The sequence below is a fragment of the Tachyglossus aculeatus genome, chromosome 16, assembly GCF_015852505.1.
Source record: "Tachyglossus aculeatus isolate mTacAcu1 chromosome 16, mTacAcu1.pri, whole genome shotgun sequence".
Taxonomy (NCBI): Eukaryota; Metazoa; Chordata; class Mammalia; order Monotremata; family Tachyglossidae; genus Tachyglossus; species Tachyglossus aculeatus.
Window position 1 is genome coordinate 7,234,770 of NC_052081.1, and position 20,238 is coordinate 7,255,007.

At 42.3% G+C, this 20,238-nt stretch overlaps 1 protein-coding gene across 5 annotated transcripts in view; it reads left to right on the forward strand.

Annotated features, from left to right (window-relative positions):
* The window catches only part of SUCO (SUN domain containing ossification factor), a 62,868-nt gene extending 44,156 nt beyond the window's left edge, over window positions 1-18,712 (forward strand). For all 5 annotated transcript variants that reach the window (XM_038757575.1, XM_038757577.1, XM_038757576.1 and 2 more), the window contains 11 exons: window positions 244-335; window positions 1,854-1,919; window positions 3,696-3,770; window positions 4,150-4,228; window positions 6,735-7,907; window positions 8,664-8,751; window positions 11,688-11,792; window positions 14,421-14,575; window positions 14,934-15,025; window positions 15,969-16,024; window positions 16,662-18,712. In XM_038757575.1, the coding sequence (XP_038613503.1) occupies window positions 244-335; window positions 1,854-1,919; window positions 3,696-3,770; window positions 4,150-4,228; window positions 6,735-7,907; window positions 8,664-8,751; window positions 11,688-11,792; window positions 14,421-14,575; window positions 14,934-15,025; window positions 15,969-16,024; window positions 16,662-17,105 (2,425 nt within the window). In that variant the 3' untranslated portion in view covers window positions 17,106-18,712. The remainder of the gene's footprint in view (window positions 1-243; window positions 336-1,853; window positions 1,920-3,695; window positions 3,771-4,149; window positions 4,229-6,734; window positions 7,908-8,663; window positions 8,752-11,687; window positions 11,793-14,420; window positions 14,576-14,933; window positions 15,026-15,968; window positions 16,025-16,661) is intronic.
* The last annotated feature ends 1,526 nt before the right edge of the window (window positions 18,713-20,238 follow it).

Genomic DNA, 20,238 nt, shown 5'->3' on the forward strand with positions numbered 1-20,238 from the left:
TGGTTGAACTAAAAACCTCAGAATTTCAGCATTATCAATGGAAGTAAAGAATTTTAAGAACAGGAAATCTAAGTATCTTAGAACTGAAAATAATAAATGTAAGTGAAAGTGACCAAAACTAATAGGTTAATTTTAGGACTGTTTGCATTGTACTGGGAAGAGAGTGGGGTGGGGCTGAGGGGAAAAAATTGTTCAGGTTTCTTTGGCATTTTGAGAATTGTTCATTAAATGATTTATTTACAGAGTGTTTGGCACTAGCATGGTTGAGGAATATGAGGAAATTGCTGATTCCCAATACCACTCAGAACGTCAAGAATTATTTGATGAGGACTATGGTGAGTGATATTTTCAGCAAATGAAGGCTATTAATCGCAGTCAGTGGTACCTAGTTACTATGTGTAGAGGACTGTACTGAATGCTTGGGAGAGAATACAACAGAGTTAGCAGACATGTTCCATGCCCACAATGAGGATATTGTGTCTTCTTAATTTAATTGGTCTTAGCCTAAAATGTGACTTTCAGAGATGCGCTTTACAGCGTATGCGCCTGAGGCTTTAGATGATTGAGGTAATCCTAGCTCTACTGAGGCTCCTCAAACATTCACCCTTCACTTCTGTTTCTAGTGCCCTGACTTTTTTAGAATGAGATGGGGATGCCAAACCTCAATTCTGCATTATTGTTGTTGTTATCACCATCATCATCATGGTGGTTGTTGTGCTTAAGTGCTTACTGTGTGCAAGCATTGTACTGAGCGCTAGGGTTGATACAAGATAATCACTTTGGAAACAGTACCTGTCCTACGTAGGGCTCCCAGTTCAATTAGGAGGGAGTGGGATCAAGTTACCATTTTTCAGATGAGGTAACTGAGGTACAGAGAAGTTTAAGGTCACGTGGCAGAGCTGGGATTAGAACCCAGGCCCAGTCTAAAGCAAGAGAAGAGTAGCAGGACAGCACACTGCTATAGTGCAATCAGAAGTTCTTTATGTTCAAAAGCCGTTTATGGCCGAAACGACTAAGCAGAATGCCGAAGCTCTGTCAGAATGCCGTAGGCCAGGACGCAGTTGCTTGATAGCCACTGTGAACTCCACCAGCTGATTTTCGGTATTCCTGCTGTCTGTCCTCCTCGTGGCACACCCTAGGTGGTCCTTTGTCAGAAACCTTCACCACCGGTGACTTAGCCTCAACAGGCACTCCTGTGCTTACATGATTGGTTCAGATCTCCTGACTCCCAGAGCTGTGATCTTCCGACTAGACCAAGGGCAGGCCTCATTGTTTTAATTTATCAGTTTTTCATAAGGTGCATAAATATCTAAAATTTAATCTAAATTCCTATAGTCGTAAGAATTCTGAGAACCTCTCAGCCTTGAGTTTGCAAGCTTTGAGACTTTATTTTGTAACATCTTATCTTCCTTAAAACCAGTAAAGTGACTTCGTGTCACAGTTATCCCATCCTGTGGGAGTCCACATTGTGCAGAGCACTTTGGTGTGTGGGGAGCAGAATAGCCAAGGAAAAAGCAGGAGAATGTATCTGGCCTCGAAAGCATCTGTTGGAGCAGAGAAGGGCTACAGCAGTAATAAAAAATTGAGAATTTTTTCCATAGGCGGCTAATTTTCTAGAGTTCATTAGCATGACTTAAATGGCCCGCAGATCTTGCTTAGTCAGTTGGATTCTTGGGGTAGTTGATGCCCACTTTCATTGCTGCAGTCATATTGCATTAAATATTACCCATGTGATTTTTGTGGGAGGTACTGTCCATTCTGAATTGTCTTTTTACTCCTAGAAAGTCATTTGTTTATGAGCACAGTTTAACTTGGTGTAATTTAAAAAAATGTAAATTTTGCTCTTTAAACAGATTATCCTTTGGATTACAATACAGGGGAAGATAAATCTTCCAAAAATCTCCTTGGCTCTGCTACAAGTAAGTATTGTTTTAATATTCTGATATTTTGTTTTGATATTTTTCCCCTCCCATGAGTGCTATATGTATGGTATGGTATTTAAGTGCTTACTGTGTGCCAGGGCCTGTACTAAGCACCAGAATAGATACAAAAGAAAATCAGGTTGGATGCACTCCCTGTCCCACAAAGTCTTAAATCCCCATTTTATAGGTGAGGTAACTGAGGCCCAGAGAAGTTAAGTGACTTGCCCAAGGACACACAGCAGACAAGTTGAGGAGCTGGGACTAGAACCCAGGTCCTTATGACTCCCAAGCCTGGGCTCTATCCACTAAGTCATGCTGCTGCTGCTGATGTCTGATATTTCCTCACCCCATGGCATTGGTTCTCAAGGTCTTGGTGAATATGTCATATTTATATTTTGGGAAAAATATCTGAAAGACTTTTCTACTTCTGGCTGATAAGAGGCATGAATTGCATGTTTGTTACTCCCACGACGAACATAGTCCAGCTATTCAGATGGACTAATCATCTTATATCTGCTCAGTCAGGCATTCCATGATCCCACACTGAACTGGTAGACTTGTTTTACATTCCCTTTAAAAAAAGCCCAATGAAACATGAAATATAAAGCAGGAATGAGGGTAGCATTCTGGTCACTGTAAATTTTTATAAGGATAAGTGTTTTTCTAAGTTATATTTAAGCCCAGGGTATTAGGCTTTTAGTTCAAAGTGATATGGAGCATTTTTTTTTTTTTATTTACTATCTCTTATCTTAAATTTGGCCAATAGTGGAGGAAAAACAATATGCCTGGAACATAACTACTTCATTGGTAAAATTATCAAAAGGACAGTCCAGACCTTCATAAACCAAACCATTATCTCATAGACTTCCTCTGTTATTGTGTACAATACAGTGCAAACATTTTTCTTAAGCTATTATTTATTGTAGTGTAGCACAAATGCGGTGTTATGACACTGATGCCCATTGAGAAGATCAGATAACTCTGAAGTGAGCAGGGATCAGACTTTCTGGATTTATTGGGCTTTGGGTTTTTTGTTCCTGATCTAGGTGGGGGTTGGTATTTTTGTAGGGAGCTCTTCTGGTTTGAGACCAAATCATTGGAGCCAGAGTGGGCCAGGGATTCAGCCAGGGAACCTCTGAATTCTGTTTCATGTTTCACGTCTGAACATCTCATGGGAGCCCTTGACTCTTTCCCCTGCCCCCTTATAAATTAAGCACCAGCTGGAGACCTCCAGGTACTTGGGTTAACACCCAGGGTCCTTAACCCACTGGTCTACTCAGCTGATCCATCAGTGGTATTCATTGAGCAGCTTCTGCATGCTAAATGCTACTATATAATAAGGGCCCAGGAGAGTACAAAAGAAGCAAGTTCTCTGCCCTCCTGGACCTTGCAGTCTTAGTGGGGAGAACTGACAAAGATGACAAAAGTAAGACTTTAAAGTTTCTTGGAGCCTAGCATAAAGTCATTTTCAAATAGCTTTTTAAAGTACAGTATGGGGTTTCCTTATTTATTTTGTTACGGCGCTGCTAAAGTTAGAAAGTAGAATTTTGTAAATACAGACCTGGGCATTTTCATTTGTTCAGCTGAAATTTTGAAAAAGGCATTTTATTAAAGTGTCTTATGGGCTGTCTTGACCAAAGAGGTGGTTCTAAAAACCAATCTAAAAACAGAAGGCCACTGTAATTAATTAAAATAGACTACAAGCTACAGTGCAAATTTGACAGGTTTTTGTAGGTGCAGTATCTTTTTGCTGATCTATTGTGTTCTGTTTAGATGCCATTCTGAATATGGTGAATATTGCCGCTAACATTCTGGGAGCAAAAACTGAAGACCTTGTTGAAGCAGAAGGTACTATTGATTTTTAAGATCTGTGTTTGTCTCTTGATAAAACTACTAGTCTAAGGCCCTCCATATGACCTCGGGTGGGAGCCAGCTGTGGCAGTAGGGGAGCTTGTTGGAGAGAGCCAGCACAGAAAAGCCTGGGAGAGAAGTGTCAACCATGCAAGCATACCGGTCCCACCCTCTTCCTCCTCCCAGCTTCCTGCCACACCTCATAAGGAGTGGCAGAATGAAAGTGGATCATCTAGAAGCTCCCGCATCTCACACAGGAATTTGTGATGACCCTATCGGTTTATTGTGTGGAGTGGTTAAAGAGTCTGATTTTCTGGAAGTTCAGAGGTCTGCCAGTCACAGAAATAACTAACTCCATGCCTTCATACCCAAACAGGAAATAAGAGTCTATCTGAGAATACGACTACTATAGCTGCACCTAATATGCCTGAACCAACTCCCGTTCCTTCTCCAGGGTAAGTAATATGTTGTTAACTGGAGTTTTATCGAATTGGAAGGGCAGTGGGGCCAGAAGAGGACAGGATGGGGCAAAAAGACTAATACGTTATCGGGTTTCTAATATGCACTTTCGTGGTTGAAGGAAGACTTAAGAAGGCCCAGAGGGTCTCTGATCCCAAATTTTAGAGTCTCACTAATTCAAGCTTTTGCTCGCCCTTCAAGTTTTCCTCCTTTCTCCATTGGAGAAGGAGCTACTTTGCTCCAAGTCTCTTCCTTCCACTTCCACTATTTGTGCCAGAAGAGCTATTGATAATTCCTAAAACACTTAGGTTGGAGTAGATCCAGTTACCTAGAGGTTATTGGGCAACCTTGAAAACCCTACTAAGGCTCTTCTCCCTGTCTGTTTTTCACCTCTGGCTAAGTATTAGTGCTTTCTACATGCAGCACTTCTTTCCATCTAAATCTAATTGGGGTTTGGTGTTTATAGATAAGAATACTAACCAACCTGTTACTATAACAATGTCTATAGTCTTTTACTGTACCAAGCTGTGTGGTCATTGCATTTTAATTTCTTTTAATTCCTTTATTGTAAAAAAATCACTTTAGGCATACACAACATTTCCTGTCTATTAGTATTACTTATTGTTTTGAGTGGACTGTGCAGATGTAAATATAGAGATAGCAGTGTGTAAGTTCAGAGCTAAATGAAGTATATGAGTTTGGCGTGACAACTGAAAGCCAGAGATACTGTATTTACCCACATAATTGTTTCTGCTGCAATATCTCCTCCTTCTCCTTACTGACTTTTGAGGAGGTAATAAAATAAAATAAAATAAACTGTGGTAGCATCCCAGGGTAGAAAAGAAAGGCAGGGTCAGGACATCTGAGATACAGGCTCCAGCCTTACAGGTGTGTGCAAGGATAGGAAGAGAAGATGACAAAGGGGGTGGTTACCATAATTCATTGAGTGTGTATTGTGTGCAGCTCTTAGAAGAAGAATGTAACAGAAGTAAGATTCAATCTCAAGGGCCCTCTTAACTTTCTCTTATAGAGAAATGAATGGCTAACATAATTTGATTTTTTTTTTCTTGGAAAATATCTTCTATGAGCTTTTCTTTCTTTTTTTTTTTTGTCCTGTCTGAAAGTCTGAAAATATTCACCCTGTTGTGAAGACTGTGTATGTCGATCTGTTTCTTTTTGTTTCTAAATTAGTTTTTTCAGGATGTAGTTACTCCTTTGAGAAATAAATGTACCTGGAAAAGAATAAGGATCCCTAGTTTGAGGAAGGGAAAAAGTCCTTTTTGCAATTCCACTCAACTCCTCCTCCTCCCCCTCTGCCAAGAAATAGTACGTTAGAGTTTAGGATAAGTCTTTAGGTATTGATTTAATTGCCGACTTGTACTTCCCAAGCGCTTAGTACAGTGCTCTGCACACAGTAAGCACTCAATAAATACAATTGAATGAACGAATTAAGGGAAAATGCTAATTAAACTAGTTTTAAAAAACTAATTATTATTATATTATTATGGTATTTGTTCAACGTTTACTATGTGCCAAGCACTGTTCTAACTGCAGGGGTAGATACACACAAGGTAATCACATAGTCCCACATGGAGCTCAGTCTCAATCCCCATTTTACAGATGACGTAACTGAGGTACGGAGAAGTTAAGTGGCTTGCCCAAGGTCACACAGCAGATAAGTGGCAGAGCTGGGATTAGAACTCATGATCTCTGATTCCCAGGCCTGTACTCTATCTACTAGGTCAAAATCCAGCCTGGAAAACATGAACATGTGCTGTATGTGTTTTAATTGGAGTAATATGAAAGGAAACTAGACTGTCTTTTGCAGTTAGAAGTAATAGTATTTGAGCACCCACTGGGTGCAGTGCACTGTGCTCAGGAAATACCCATTCTGCTCGCAGAGCTTTCAGTAAAAGGGAAAAAATAGAAATATTTACAAATTCAGTAGTGAAAATAAATAATTGAATGCACCGTGTTCTTTGATTTCTGGCCCCTTGACTCCAGGTTCTTAGTGTTAACTTAAAAAAAAACCTCTTAGAAATCACTTTCACAAAAAAATAAAGCTCTGTGAGCTTGTTGTGGGCAGGGAATGTGTCTGTTGTTATATTGTATTCTTCCAAGCGCTTAGCACAGTGCTTTGCAAACAGTAAGCGCTCAGTAAATATGATGAAGAAGAAGCAGGTGTATGTGTTCTGGGTTTCTTTTTGTTGGTTTGGTTTGGTTTTATTTTGGTGTTTTTTGTTTGTTTTGGGTTTGTTTTGTTTTAAAGCTCCACCTTGAGATATGCTTTGTTTCTGTTGGGTACAGTGCTCTGCACCCAAACATCATCAATTGACTGAAATTTAGGGCAAGTGTGTGGGGTTTGGGTAAATTCTGGATGTCACAAAACACCTGACTGCATGATGCCAAACTTCTCACCTATTGTGACTTCAGGTAGAAAGTGTTTTTAGAGGGGGGAAGTGCCATTTCATCATGTACCTGGTTCTATTCAACTGTCCCTAGGTTTGTAACTACTGAAGTCCATCCACCAGATACAGAGCCATCAACCTTGGAGTTTCCAAAAGAGAGCCCCATTGTTCAACTGGTCCAAGAAGAGGAGGAGGAGACAAGCCCCTCGACTGTGACCCTCCTGGGCCACGATGAGCAGGAAGAAGAATCGTTGGCCTGGTTTGAGTTTGAGACCCAAATATATTGCAGTGAAGCGGCCGCCAGCTGTTGCCTCCCGAGCTTCTCAGAATATCTCTTTAAGTGGTGCTCTGTAGCAGTTGCTCTTCACCGTCAGCGCAGCACCAGCAGCAAGAAGAAGGAGTCTCCCGAAACTCCTCGGCCGCCACCGGCACTTCCCACAGAGTTGGCTAACGTTTCAGTGACTCAGCCTCCCCCCGGGGAATCGGACAGCCACGTCGTGGCCGGAGAATCCGAAGCCCCTGTTGTGGGAGGCTTAAGGAGCGCGGTCCAAGAGGAGCTGACAAACCACACGGTGGATGCCATCGAGCTGGAGCCCAGCCACCCGCAGACGGTTTCTCAGTCCCTCCCAATGGAGGTTACTCCAGAAATGAAGCTCGTGTCTCAAGGGGAGGGATCTAAGCCCACAAAACACGAGGTGGGGCAAACGGCCTCCCAAGTGGTTCCTCGGGAGCGAACCACCGACGCTTCCACCGAAACGGAGCGGAGATCAGAGAGCGCTGATGCTGAGGAGAAGCACTCGGCCATCTTTGAAACCAGTACTCTCAGCGAGGCCAGGGACAGCAGTTTGAAAGTGGACGTAAGCTCCGCCCCGATGGTCCCCACGCCTCCTGAAACGATAACGCAGGCCGACTACCCCGTGACCACCTCGGATGTTGAAGCGGGGGAAGCCCGAGCGACCCCCGCCGACACCCAAAGGCCGGTCTCGACTCCTGCGGTGGAGTCTCCTCCGGTAACAGAAGTAAGAGATGAAGAGCAGGCCCCTGAAGATGCACTTCTGGCTCTCCCTGTGTCAGGGGGGCTGCAGAGGACAGCCACAGATTTTTATGCTGAACTGCAAAATTCCACGGACCTCGGGTATGCCAATGGCAATCTTGTTCATGGATCTAATCAAAAGGAGTCCGTATTTATGAGACTGAACAATCGGATCAAAGCCTTAGAAGTCAACATGTCCCTGAGTGGTCGTTATCTGGAGGAACTTAGCCAAAGGTGGGTGAGAGAGAGAGAGAAACAGAGAGAGAGAGAGAGAGAGAGAGAGCGTGTGCATGACTTATCAGAAGTAATTGTGAAATGGCAGGTTAGAATCATGGGGATAGATGAACTTTGGCTGGAGACGTAAAACTTCCAGGCAAATGCTGAGTAGTCGCTCAGGGGCTCACAGGTAGTCCACTGCTTTTTCTCCTGCTCCATCCCGTGCCCCATGCCTGTTAATAAAACTTGTAACTGTCTCGTAAACATTCTTCAAGGGCCGACAGCATGTTTCACGGGCTGTGCAGGCTTCTTGTTCCTCCTCCTTACTCTGGTCCCACGTCCCACTGCTAACTGTCTTTTGATCCACATTGCTCAATCAAACTTCCACCAAAAGGCATAGTAGGTAAAACTCAATATAGGTTAGTTTTATTTCCCATTTTTTGGCAGTTTATGAGAGAGGAAGTCAAAGTAAATGGCTGAGGTGATGATGTCTCTGGATTTGTTTATCCTTGTTCTCTTATTTTCACCTAATTGGGAGTTGACTGGAATCGGTCTTGGGTCTTGTGAATTTAACTTTTAAAGTTGGAATGTTGAAACAAGCAAGCCTTAGCCATTTGATCCTAGCATGAGTAGATTGGGGGAAAACTCTCCCTTCCCCTTCCTCCTTCCTACCTCCTGCCTCCCCTGCTTTAAAAAACCCAAAAAACCAAAATACCTACTGAAAAGAAAGGAGCAACATTAGAAATGGATTTGAATGCCTCTCTTGTTTCACAGGTACAGAAAACAAATGGAAGAAATGCAGAAAGCCTTCAATAAGACAATAATAAAACTTCAGAACACTTCAAGAATAGCAGAAGAGCAGGTAAACCTACTTGCTACGTGTAGCAGTGTCTGTCTGGGATCGGAATTGGGTAGTGCATCGTAGCTAGGATAAATTAACAAGTATTAAATTCATGTAAATGTGGTTGATAGTTTGCATTTTTTGGTGATAGTACAGTGCTTTGCACACAGTAAGCTCTCAATAAATACAATTGAATAAATGAATGGAGTCATTTTCAGGCTGAATTTTGTGAACCCTAGAGGTCCACTAAAAAAAATTACTCATCCATGACATTTAAATTTGATTATCTTCTTGGTGCAGCATCCCTTGGAGGAAAAAAAAAAATGCATAGATTCAGCAACTGGGATTTTCAGGCTCAGCTATCAGCCCACTTCCCTTCATCTTTCCATCCTACCTTCAGCTTATGTGCTCTGTTTTCCTTCCCTCCCTGTCCTGTCCTCTTTTTGTTATGTATCCACCTGGGCCAGTAAGCGTGTGTACTTGTCCTTGCAAGCTTGCATTGTGTGCATGCGTGTGCATGCTCTCTCTCTCTCTCCCCCTCCCTTTCCCTCTCTCTGTCTCCCTCCCTCTTCCTCCCTCCGCCACCCCCCTTTAAATTAGGTGTGCTTATTGAGCATTTATTGTGTGCACAGCACTGTACTAAGCCCATGGGAGAATACACCAACAGAGAGTTGCCATCCAGTACATGCATTCAGGTCTCTCTTGTTGCATACTCTAACATGGCTCCTTAAAATTAATTAAACAGAACTCCATCCACTTTGTATTCTTGCTTCTCCCTGTTGGTGATGGGAAATTGATTGGACAGAGCACCACCAGATCTCCCATGCCATTGCAAAGTAACCTGCAAATCTCAATTGAACTCTTCAGGGCTGCCAAATTTACCAGGCAATTTCCTAATTCCAGATCTAATGATAGTGTCAAATGCTTTCTAAAATCTATGCAAACCTCGAAAAGTCATGATGCTGCTCATTGCGCTTTTTCTGAACCTGGTGTGCCACAAAGATCAAGTCTATAGTCCAAAGCCTCATTGTGATTTGGGAATGTTAAATTGCTAGTTATTCTTTCATTGTTCATCCCTGAGGCTACTGCCTAGCCGAGATGCCTCTAATTTCCACTATCTACTAATCTTTGGCCTTTCTTCTTGAAGAGGGTAAGAATAGTGGCATTTTGTAAATCTGTGGCAGCATCTCAGGGTCTCTTACATTGAGGAAGAGCTTGTGTTAGTGTTTAAGTAGACACCTTCTGAATAGTTGCCTTTGGATGGTAGAAGGTTTTTTATGTTTTGAAGGGCTGCCTCTTCAGTTGTAAAAGGTAGGTTGAGGAGAATACCGAAATGGGTAAGCCATCTCTTCATTCATTCAGTCAGTCATTTATTGAGCACTTACTGTGTGCAGGGCACTGTATTAGTCACTTGAAAAGTACAATTTGTTCCTTCCCTACCTGGGTTTGAGGATGGAGCCATCATCACTCTTAAGAGATGCAGTGATGGCTTGTACAGGGTCATAACATTCTAAAAGATGTAAAAAGTGTTGTTTTCAGAGCACATTGTAGTATAACAGAAATGATCTTTGCACTGTCAGATTCTGGGAAAGTGTAGAGAATAGCACCAAGAATCTCTGTATTTTTCTAGACCTTTCCAAAGCATTGGCACCATCAGTAGATGTAGATTCTGAAAAGTACTTAAATTTGGCTGCCCTGTAAGTTCAACAGGATCCCAAGACTACTTCACAATGTTATGGCCGGCTGGCTGGCCAGGGGAGAAGTGCCCTGTCTGATACGTTACCAGTTGCCAGTGGAGTAAAGCAGGGATGGGGAGCAGTCCCGGCTAGGCCTCTCGTACTTACTCTGTGCATTTGGGTTGGATGAGACCCTGAGCCAGATGTTACAATAAACTTTGGCACCTCTGAGAAACTTGCACACCAGCGGTCTTAGTGCATCATCCAAAGTCCTAGAATCCCTCATTCAAGAATTATTGTAGTCAGCTGACAGTGCCCTAGAGGCCTGCACACAAGAAGACATGCAAATGATCGTAGACCACTTCACTGAATCAGCCCAGATATTACAGCTTGGTAAGTCTTGAGAAAAGTAAGGTGATGTCAGCCTGTAGCAGGGAAGCCATATACACAACCAAAAATTTATATTGGCATTACAGAGCAAATCAGGTCACAGAACTCTTACCTAGGTCAGCTCATCCTTTGGGAAACTTTGAAACAAAGGATGTCAGCAGGGTATCAGGTTCAAGTCCAAATTTAAAGGTCTACAGAGCTGTAGTGTTGCATAACGTTCTCTGCAGTTGGGAGATTTATACCCTACAAAGATGCCACATCGAGCCCCTTTAAGCAGTTCCATCGGGATCGTGTCAGTGGTTCATCGAAATGAGGCTCGTCTTACTTGATGCTGGGTAGAATGTGTTGGAGCATAAAGTGCTAAAACTGGCAAACGGAGAGCAAGGAGGGCAGAGGGACATGTTGAAACAAAACATCAAACATTGCATCCAAGCTGAAAACTGGAAGGCAGTTGCAGAGGAGAGACCAGCATGTCTCTCGGTTATCTAGAAAGGAGTGAAAGACAAGGGGTGCAAGAGAAAACAAGGCCAGGCATTGAAAATCATTAGCCGTTAAAACCACAACAAGGTACAGTCTTTTTGTGTTCACAGTCAGTCCAGGACTGTGGGTTCCACATTGGCCATTCAGCCACAAATGCACTCATAAGTTAATGTCAGGGTCTGATGTCTTCTTCAAATATGAAGGAAGATATATGTATATATTTAAATATACGTGTGTGTGTATATATATAAGAAAAGACATTCAGTAAATGAATTGCTCTAAAGCCTTTTTGTTTCATCTGGTAAACTAACCATTCTTCCAGAACTGTAAAGTTTAAGTGGTTTAGAAAGTTCCTATAGAGAGGTAAATTGAAAAGTGAAAAAATGTAAAAACCATTCCTATCCCTACCAGGATCAGCGACAGACGGAAGCCATTCAGTTATTGCAAGCCCAGCTGACCAACATGACCCAGCTCGTTTCCAATCTGTCGTCAACTGTATCAGAACTGAAGCGAGAGGTAATTGTTGTCTCAGAATGGGAAGTGATCCAGGCTTGGGAGAATGTCATTAGTACTCCCGTTACATATCACCCTTAGGGTTAATCTGAAGAAATCATAATCACCCTGGTTCTTATGGTGGTTAAATTTCAGGCTGAAACAAGCAGGTTCAAAGTGGGCTTGGGAACATTCTGGATGAGAAGTCCTAATGAGTTACTGGAGGGCATGTTAAGGATGGAGAGGAGGAAAGGTAGGAATTGTAGGTTTATTTTCCAGGGTATCCAAGGTGGTTAAAGACAGTCCCTCCAAGGATCACTTCTGTTATGTTGAGGACAGAATACTGGGCTGGATGGAACATATCAGCATTGTCTGCATTCATTCACTTTTCAAATAAGAACAGTATGTTCTTCTTTAGGTATTTATACCTAAAATACAGCTATGAAGTTATGTAGCAGCCCTTGGAAATAAAATGTCTAGGTTTAAAAATCTTTTACAGGAAGAAATCATATTTTCTGAAAGTAAAGTCTGTCCTACAGGTAAGCAGTGTGCTCTAGTGGAGAGAGCACAGGTCTGGGAGTCCAAAGGACCTGGGTTCTAATCCTGACTCTGCCAATTTCTTGCTGTGACTTTGGGCAAATCACTTTACTTCTGTGCCTCAGTTTTCTCAACTGTAAAATGGGGATACCTGTCTTCCTCCTTAAAACTGTGAGCCCTATGTGGGACAGGGACTGGGTCTGACTTAATTAACTTGTCCCTACCCAAGCCCTTTGAACAGTGTTTGACACATAGTGTTTAAGAAATACCATAAAAAAGCATAACTTCTGTATCTGTTTCAACTGTAAAATGAGGATTAAGTACCTATTCTCCCTCCTACTGAGACAGTGGCCTTCTGTGGGATAGGAATTGTGTTTAACTTGAATCTATGCAGTGTTTAGAACAGTCCTTAGCACATAAGTGCTTAACACATGCCATAATAATAACATAAAATTACTCAAATGCCTGTGAATGTGGTGTTCACTTTCACATTCAGGTAATAAATGTTACCTGATGCAGACAAAAGATCCATAATAAAATGTGGCAGAAATGATGTGAAAGAGTAGCTCTTTTGAAGCAGAGAAGCTCCACAAAGGCACTCTCTGGGTAGCATCTAGTCTTTGGATAAAATACATGTGGCTGAATAACAAATCATGAGCACAAGTTATCCACAGTGTCAAGAGGACAGTTGCAACCCAGCGAAACAGAGGGACGGACTTCATTATGTGAAAACTGTGTTCGAGTAACCACTGATTAAATGGGAATTAGCAGGTTAGGAGGCAAATGGTTCAAAGATTTCCCCCGTGACTGACTCTGTGTGCAAATTCCTTTAGCCACTGATTGCTAGTTTACTACATTGCATTCTGTAAAGTTGTAAGAGCACTACTTAACCTGTGCAGTTCAGTGGAGGAGAGGCTGGGAAGCAGCATGGCCTAGTGGAAAGAGCACAATCCTGGGGTCAGAGGCCCCGAGTTTTAATCCTGGCTCTGCCACTTCCCTCTGTGTGACCTTGAGCAAATCACTCAATTTCTCTGGGTCCCTCATCTGCAAAGTGGAGATTCACTACTGTTCTCCTTCACTTAGACTGTGCGCCCCATGTAGGCCCTGATGATCTTTTTAAGTGCTAAGCACCTAACAAATACAGTTATTTTAGCTGCTACACACACAGGCACAACTCTTACCTGAGTAAACTTGTGGATCATGGTCTGCCAGAACTTTTGAGAAAAATATTCCCTAATTCAACCACCCTATTATATCCAAGTCAAGTGTAATGAAAACACATCATATTGCTATTTTAAAAAGTGGAGTCTTTCTCCAACACCACTCGTTTTCCTTATATATATATATATATATATATATATATATATATATATATATATATAGATTTGGCATGCTATGGGTTGCTTTTTTTTAATGGCATTTGTTAAGCACTTACTAAGTACCAGGCACTGTACTAAATGTGGGGTAGACACAGGCTAGTTAGGCTGGACACATTCCCTGTCCCACATAGGGCTTACAGCCTTAATCCTCATTTTAAAGATGAGGTAACTGAGGCACAGAGAAGCTAAGTTACTTCCCCAAAGTCACACAGCAGACAAGTGGTAGAGTTGGTATTAGAACCCAGGTCCTCTGAGTCCCAGACCCATGCTCTTTCCAGTAAGGCCAAGCTACTTCTCTGTTTACCTAATTGTTCAAACTTTGTCACTCTGGGCGAAAAGTGTTCTTCTGAAGTTAGGCTTGAAGACATGTAAAAGTAAACTTCATAAAAGCACCCTTTAAATTCCCATGAAATGGCTCCTATCTCCTCTCAACAATTTGTATCAACCTTTCTAATTGTCTAATGTATTAATGGGAATTTTTTGAATAAAGTTCCTTCTTGGGACTTATCCCAAAGGACTCTTCTGCCTTGAGGAGGATTCCAAGAAACAGCTTTCACCGTTCCAAAAACCCGTGCAATCCACCTGCCCCTGACAACTTAATAACCCACTGAGGGCAACCACCAGATGTAAATCACAGCTCCTCAAGTGATCTTCCCTTGACCATGCCAATGAAAAGCTAAATGTTTTGATCCAATTTTACCACATTTTTATAATGTGTGATTTACCATATCCCTAGGTTTCGGATCGACAAAGTTACCTTGTGATTTCGTTGGTTCTGTGTGTTATCCTGGGGCTGATGCTATGTATGCAGCGATGCCGGAATTCTTCTCATTTTGATGAAGATTACAATTCAGGACTTCCCAAAAGTAATAATTACCCCAGCCCTAAAAGGTAATGTAGTGCCCCCACTTTGTTTTTGCTCTCAAGGTCTCTGATGTTGTCTGGTAACCTTTATCCAACATTTTTCCTTTGCAATATTCCTCTTTCCTCCTTTATTGGATACTAGGCTTTTGCCAACAAATTGGTACAGGAGGAGAAAACACTTAAGTTTTCTTATAGGCTACCATCTTAGATTCCTAATAGAAACACTGAGATGACACATTGCACATCTTTGTCCTTCATGTAGCACTTTGCCTTCTGGAGGGGCAGAAGAAGCAGCGTGTTTGAAAGGAACTTGGGGAGGCGAGGGGTAGGGAGCAAGCCAGTATTCCATTTTAAAAATCAAGAATGGTTTCCTTTACCGGTGTAGGTGCTTCTCTTCCTATGATGATATGAATCTGAAAAGGAGGACGTCATTTCCACTCATCCGATCCAAATCATTTCAGTTATCTGGAAAAGAAGGTATGTTGTGGGTTACACGATTTAGTTCTCTGACATAAGGAGAATTTGCTTTACATGGGTGGTGTTTTCAAACTAGGCTGTTTCAGAGCTGGTAGACCACCAGCAGTGAAAAGTGTTGGCCTTCAACCCAGAAATCATAGTTGATACAGCTTAGCAATTCCCAGATCTCTTCAGTGGCTCCCAAAAAATAAAATGGGTTAGAAAGTGAGCCCCTTCTTCTAATGTTTAGAAAATGGTTCCTTGGAAATTAGCTGGATCCCTGCTAATTATGTGGGGGCTCCTCCTTGACTCCTATGCAAAGCTCTGAAAACTAAGCCCAATCCTAACAATCAGTTTAACTCCTGGTTTGAGACCAGAGTGTCAAAGGAAGTAAGTCAGGAGTGCTCACTGGGAACTCCAGGTGACTACCATAAAGAGCAGGCAGAAAGTCAGAACAGGATTTTTTTGCCATTTACTGGAGTTTTGTATTGTGCTAATAATATCCTGTTCTCTAAGAACAAGTACACAAGCTTAACTTTATGTGTGGAGGATGTTTTTAAAAGGGATTTTTGAGGACCCCTTTTATTCTGTATTTTCTCCTCTGTGGGATCCTGGAAAAACGTACAGAAAAACTGGGGACTCTCCCACTCATTCACAAAACTGGGGCTTTCTTACTCACAACCCATTTCCACCCTCCCCTTCAGCCTCCTGGTCAAATTAATTGCACCAACCCTCTTCTCTCAGCACCCTCAATTTAACGGAGTACTTCTGGGAAACACACACACACACACACACACACACACACACACACACACACACACACACGCTCACACTCAGACACACACACTCTCTCTCGTAATTAGCCAAAACTTAACTAATTTCTGTCCAAACGGGTTACATTATTGCTAGTGAATTAGAGCATTAACCACATTGTACTTTGTCCATCTATCCCTTTCCTTCATAGCGGATCCTGATGATTTGTACATTGTAGAGCCCGTAAAGTTTTCACCAGAAAAGAAGGTAATGATTCGTTTTATTTTGGGTGGGAGGGATGCTGTGGACTAGGAAAAACAGGAACAAAAACCGAAGAGCAGGGAGATTGGAATTCTAAGCAGTTCTGCCCCTCCCACTGCGCTGGCAAAGGCTCTTCTTCCATCCATGGAAAGGGTGGTGGGGGAGAAGGGTGTGAAAATAGTGATTCTTACAGAGCACGGGAGTCGGTGCTCTGGTATCTGCCAGTTTTGTGGGAAAATAATTTGTTTTATTTTGGGTGGGAGGGATGCTGTGGACTAGGAAAAACAGGAACAAAAACCGAAGAGCAGGGAGATTGGAATTCTAAGCAGTTCTGCCCCTCCCACTGCGCTGGCAAAGGCTCTTCTTCCATCCATGGAAAGGGTAGTGGGGGAGAAGGGTGTGAAAATAGTGATCCTTACGGAGCACGGGAGTCGGTGCTCTGGTATCTGCCAGTTTTGTGGGAAAAGAATGTATCGTACCTCCTGCCGTCTGTGCAAACAGTGTAAAACATGAGGGGAGGGATCATGGTGGTGCTAGTGAAAATAATGCAGAAATTTCCCCATGCCAAGAGGTGGCACCATTGATCCAGTTGGCCAAAGCTCTGTTAGAATCCTCACTCTCTCCCTTTCCCTCTGCATTGTAGAAAAAACGGTGTAAATACAAAGCGGAAAAAATCGAGACCATAAAGCCCGCAGACCCTTTGCATCCCGTTGCCAATGGAGATATTAAAGGAAGGAAGCCCTTTACGAACCAGAGAGACTTCTCTAACATGGGGGAGGTTTATCACTCTTCGTATAAAGGCCCTCCGTCCGAAGGGAGCTCAGAAACCTCCTCGCAGTCGGAGGAGTCCTACTTTTGTGGCATTTCAGCCTGCACGAGCCTGTGCAACGGACAACCCCAAAAGACAAAAACCGAGAAGCGGGCCTTAAAACGAAGGCGGTCTAAAGTTCAAGACCAAGGGAAATTGCTCAAGACTCTAATACAGACTAAGTCAGGATCGATGCCGAGCCTGCACGACATCATCAAAGGAAACAAGGAGATCACAGTGGGGACATTTGGTGTCACAGCAGTGTCGGGACATGTCTAAAGCTACTGGGACTTGGCGTCTGGGGACTTTGGGGTTCATCTTGGAAGAGCCGCCTGTGGTAGTTACAGAGGGTTGGGGATAAGTTGAAAACAGAGTGATTTGATGGGAAGAGTATTCAGAACTTAGGGTCTCTGCCTTGAAGTAGGTGGGATTGTGTCAATCTTGGCTAAGCTGCCGTTTTACAAGGCCGATTGCTTCCTACACAGACGATTGGAGTCATTTTATAAAGACGTTTTTCACAGTTTAAAATGCCGGGGCAAAGATCATTTTGAAGCCCAGTTCGTTGAGGGGAATAGGAATGAAAGCCTAATCCTCTTCCTTTAGCTTTGTTCCTATTTCTTGCACCTTCCCATATTTATGTGCCTTTTTTGTCTATTTATAATGCCACTGGAAGAGGAGAAAAAGATGAACTGGTTTGTCATTAGATTTCTTTTGCCATTTCTAGCTTTCTAGAAGCTGGAAACACTACAGTGCTGTAAATTGGCCTAGAGCTGGAGGTCAGCAGCGGAGGTCAGATAGTGTAAAGATTTTTAAGGGACTGTGCCCACAAGGTCTGGGTTAGCAAACTCGCTGGGCAAACGTCCGTAAAAGGGCCATCACACTTATTCCACGGGAGCAGGTTGAACGGATTTGGAGTGGAATCCTGCGTCCAAAATAACAAACTGCATGAGAGAGTGAAATGAACTTAGTGTAACCCATGGCACCGACTACTTCATGCAGACAAACATCATTCCCAGACATTTCTCTTCAACTTTAAGGTATTTAGCTACCGATACAGTTTTTCTGGAGCTGTGTTTGAGTTTTGTTTACATGGAGCACTCATCCTTTGAGACACTTCAATCACTAATGTTTTCTGTTAGTAGATGCTGAGTTTGGGACGAAGAAAATCTAGCGGGGCCAGCTAAGTTTGACCTAAAAAGATGGGGTGCTGGGAACCATTGTACAGTTGTCTGCCAGTGAGTTTGCCCACCCATGTCAATTGGTGAAGTTCAAGAGGATTATTCCAGAATGTGTGTGCTTCTGTTTTGGCTAACGTGCAGATTTGTGTGTGTATTGGTATGTCTGTGTTGATACTCCTTTTAGTTGTGGGTTTTTTTTGTTGTTTGGTTGGGTTTTTTTGGTCAGTGACTGTGTGTTTGAGTAAAGGATTGCCATACTGTGTGAATGGAACAGTGAATGGATGCAACAAAATATTCCTCTTAAGTGTGACAGGTCCATGTTGTAAGTCTAAATTATAACTTATTGAGCACTTTTAGTGAGATACTTAAAAAAAAAACTGGTCTAAATACCTTTCCTGGGTATTTTGTATGTAATGTGACTTATTTAAAGCCTTTTTTTTCCTGCTTTCATGTTAGTTTACAAATACTTTTTAGGTGCTGTACTTTTTACTCTGCACAGTTAGCCAATCAGAAAAAGAAGGTCTGATTTGGAAGGAATCACCTTGACAAGTGGTCCAAACTAGAAAGGGTCGGGCAAGGGAAGCTATGTCATCCCAGGGCAGAATGCAAACGATGTGGAAAGAGGAGGACTTGTAACATGTAACTACAGAGCTGTAGTGCCATTAGAAACTGTGAATTTCCAAATAAATCTGAACACTTGTCTTTTAATTTCATGATTTTTTTTTGCAGTTGAAGTCACAGTTATTAAATGTATAATGGGGCCCTGACTAGCACATTCCATTAAATACCGAATAGCTTTCCCGATAAATGGTCTCACACACCTTCTTTTAAATGAAAGGTTGAGGTTTTCTTCTTTTACTCTGTCATAATTTCAAGGAGGACTTCCAACGTACCCCACTTTACTTAAAATTTAATATAATAAGTCCTCATCTTTTGGTTATAAAGAGTGGTATTTTTCATCAGCAATTATACCGCCAGTGAGCACGGTTGGTGGACATGTTTTCCTTATTTTTTGTTAATGGTATTTAAGTACTTACTGTGTGCCAGGCACTGTACTAAGCACTGGGGCAGATACAAGCTTATCAGGACATGTTCCCTTCCCACAAGGAGCTTACCGTCTAGAGCATGCATCTGGGAGTCAGTGCCCTACTGTGTGACCTTGGAAATTCTCTGTGCCTCAGGTTCCTCATATGTAAAAAGGGAGTTAAACCCTACTCTGTCGCAGACTGCAAACCTCCTGTAAGAAAGGAACTGTCTGAATTGATTATCTTGCATCCACCAATTAATTATTTGTATTTAGTATCAGTGAGATGTGGAGATGGTTATTCAAGAACTTCAACTCAATAATAATAGTATTTAAGTGCGTATTATGTGCCAAACAGTGAACTAAGCACTGGGGTAAATATGCGATTTGCAGATGGGACACAATCCCTTTCCCACATGGGGAGGGAGAACAGGAATTTAGTCTTCATTTTAAGTCCCAGAGAGGTTAAGTGACTTATCTAAGGTCAGTGAGCAGGCATGTGGCAGAGCTGGGATTAGAACCCATTATGTACCCTTGACTGCCAAGCCTGAGTTCTTTCCACTGGCAACACTACTTCTCTAGCCTTCAATGCCTCAACACCCATGACCATGAAGAGGGGGAGATCAGTGGACTGCAACGCTTATGTGACACATGGGTGGTAGTATAAGTCTTTGGGTTTATTAGTTTTGGGGTTCAGGGAGGAAACCACAACTTCCTTTATCAGCTGTGCCTAGTATTTGTTACATGTAAGCACTTTTTTGCCCTGACACTACCAAACCTTTGGGGTTATCGAATCATTTTTCCTTTTCATGTGGAGTTTTGAGTCATTTTTTAGTAACTATTTTAGAGTTCCAACACACCCCCAACACACATTTGCTTCTCACTGACTCAGGCCTAGCCTGCTCTCCCCAATTATCATGTCATTTATCCATGATGGCTTACTAATTCTTGGTACTTTAGAGGAATTTAGCAATCATGCATTACATACAAACTTGGAAGGTAGAGACTCATCTTGGACCGTTTTAGCACAACACTGGTGTCTATTAATGGTTCCCAAGTTTACTGCCCAAAATTCCTTTTCAAAGGAATGCTTTTAACCTCACAGTAAAGTCTATTTATAAACAGAACTCTTTAGGTTCTCCTGGCTCCCTTCAAGTCAATAAATTCATTTGATGCAATAAAGTGAGATTTCACCTGCCCGAAGCATTTC